The sequence below is a fragment of the Penaeus japonicus genome, unplaced genomic scaffold (genome assembly GCF_977035675.1).
Source record: "Penaeus japonicus unplaced genomic scaffold, GWHDUDI00000001_assembly GWHDUDI00000029, whole genome shotgun sequence".
Lineage (NCBI taxonomy): Eukaryota > Metazoa > Arthropoda > Malacostraca > Decapoda > Penaeidae > Penaeus > Penaeus japonicus.
This window is the reverse complement of record NW_028234431.1, coordinates 17,285,938-17,288,437: the sequence shown is the minus strand read 5'-3', so window position 1 is coordinate 17,288,437 and position 2,500 is coordinate 17,285,938. Positions and strand designations below refer to the sequence as shown.

Sequence of the window (2,500 nt, the reverse complement as noted above, 5' to 3'; positions counted from 1 at the left end):
TGGCGTCCGACCGCTGGCGAATCGCCCCGAACAAATGCATGCAACGGCGCCCATTAGTTTCCCCGGAAGCGAGGATGACACGGATAAGAAGAGGGACCCTCCCTCGGCGCATCGCGACGGCGCTCATGCGTCCAATTCCGCGGAGGAGAGAGAAAGTGAGAGCTTTGGGAACAAACCGGAAGTGCAATTGCCAAGGTGATTTTATCATGCATTTTCTGACAAGATTCACATTTTCAAGGCTAGCAAGTACCATCCAGTTGTTGGTGCGATGATACGGGTCAAGATTTAAGTTATCGATTACTTGAACTGCATGGGATAAGTTGGAAGTACTGTGTGTTGTAAGACAGTGAGTCTGAATGTAAGTACTGTAGTAAAAAAAAAAAATGCTGTACAAACTAGATTTTACAGTTAGGTATTTGATTTTTTATGAAATACTAATATTTTCACTCATATTGTAACTCGATAAATATATGGCATATTTTAGGTATCATATTATCAAAATATAATCTTGCATTTAACAGATACTGTCTATTCATTACTTTGTGCAATTAACCCGAGCGAAGTGTCGTCTTTGGATTTTTTTTTGAAGAAAGTTTTATCTGTTCACTAGGGGTGTGTGTGCGTGTGTATGTGTGCGTATGGAAGGGTGCTTACCTACTGATGAAGCTGAGTTAGTAATGAATTACAAACGTATAAATACATTTTCACATCTTAATAATCAGACGCCATACATTATTGGATTAGACCTAAAGATATTTCCCATTAACTTACCTTGTTCTGCCATTCTACCAAGACAGCAGAATGTTTTGCCAGTCTCCAAGAGGGATGCATTCCCCCTCCCCTATTTTCCTTCCCCTAGATTCAAGAAGTATATGTTGCTCTGATCCATGCATATCTCATACATCTTAGCAGATAAGATAGAGTAGTCAGATACAAGATCCGACTTGCTTGGGTTTTATGTTGTTGTTTTACAGCTTTTCAAAGCGAAGGCTGTATTTACATGTGATTTGACAGATACCATAGAGGAAGATGTTTAGGTTATCAGTCAGGAGAAGCATGGAATTCAGACAAAAATGACTACACCCTTTGCAAGAACCTTTGCAAGACTAAAGGGGGTGTCACACAAGGGAAACATTTCTTGCTACAATCTACAATCTCTTCACGTATTGTGTATTGCATATCACACGAAGTGCGAGCAATTCACTCTGTGCATGTATCAGTAAACAACAGGAATGCTGCACGGATACATGTCTGGGCTGGCTTCAAAACATGTTTGTAACATGATAACTGACAGTAATACTTAGTAAATTTCTTAGTTCCCTAGAACGAGACAATAGTCAATATCATTATTCTTTATCAATGAATTGATAAGAATTTGAAAAGCACTACATACTGGGACTTGTCATGTTCTGGCTAATTATATTTATATAAAGAACATTTTAATTTTTAATATTCCTGCCAAATATCTCGATTTTACTTTTGTACAAAGTATAGATTAAATGGCTCTTGTACATGCGATAATCTGTAGACATTTGAAAGTAGGCGCATAGGTGTAGAAAGTCCACGATAATATGCCATCGTGTTATAGCCCCTCAGCAATATACATGTACAAGTAAAACACACATGCACACACACACACACACATTATTACCATAATGATTATTATAATTTTATTAATATCAATACTATATATATTGTTAGTATAATCATTGTTATAATTTTTGTTATCATTATCATCATTATCATCCTCATAAGTATTATTCTTATTACTATCATTATTGTTAGTAGTACTACTACTATCATTATTGATAATATCATTATCATTATCATTATTATCATCATCCTTATTGTTATCATCAATATCATCGTGATTATTATCATTATTATTATTATTAACATGCTTATTGTTATCATCAATATCATCGTGATTATTATCATTATCATTATCGTAGTTACTATCACTCTCATCGTTACTATTACTATGATTATAATCATTATGGGTAATATCATTGTCATTGTTATTTGTTATCATGTTATTGTTATTGTTGTCGGTATCATTATTTCCATGATTTATGATGTTATTGTTTCTATTGTTATCATTAGCATCAAAATTATTATTAGCATTACCATTATTACTACTTCCACTACTATCCATATTACTACTAATAAAGATATTCTTGTTATTGTTATCATTATCAAAAACAGCATCATTACTATTATCGTTATCATCATTGTTGATATTACCATCATAATTAATATTGCTACAATCATCATAATTATACTTCTCATAATAATTATCATTCCTACGATGATATGGATAATAATAGAAGAGTAACAGAAATTAAACATGATAAGATAAACCTGGTCATAATAGCCGACCACCGTGCTCTGAGCTCCCGTTTTCTGTTTGCTCACATTTCACGCGGATTATCTGAATCCGTTAGGTAATTTGTACCTAAACCATTCTAACTATTTTCCTCACTTCTAGAGTATATAGTAT

General features: G+C 33.9%; 1 protein-coding gene across 1 annotated transcript in view; it reads left to right on the top strand.

Annotated features, from left to right (window-relative positions):
• The window catches only part of LOC122244465 (proton-coupled folate transporter), a 13,551-nt gene that overhangs the window by 10,888 nt on the left and 163 nt on the right, over positions 1-2,500 (top strand). The window contains exon 8 of the mRNA XM_086553983.1: positions 1-2,500. This exon is cut by the window's left edge and continues 207 nt beyond it; it is cut by the window's right edge and continues 163 nt beyond it. Within this exon, the coding sequence (XP_086410109.1) occupies positions 1-199 (199 nt within the window). The 3' untranslated portion in view covers positions 200-2,500.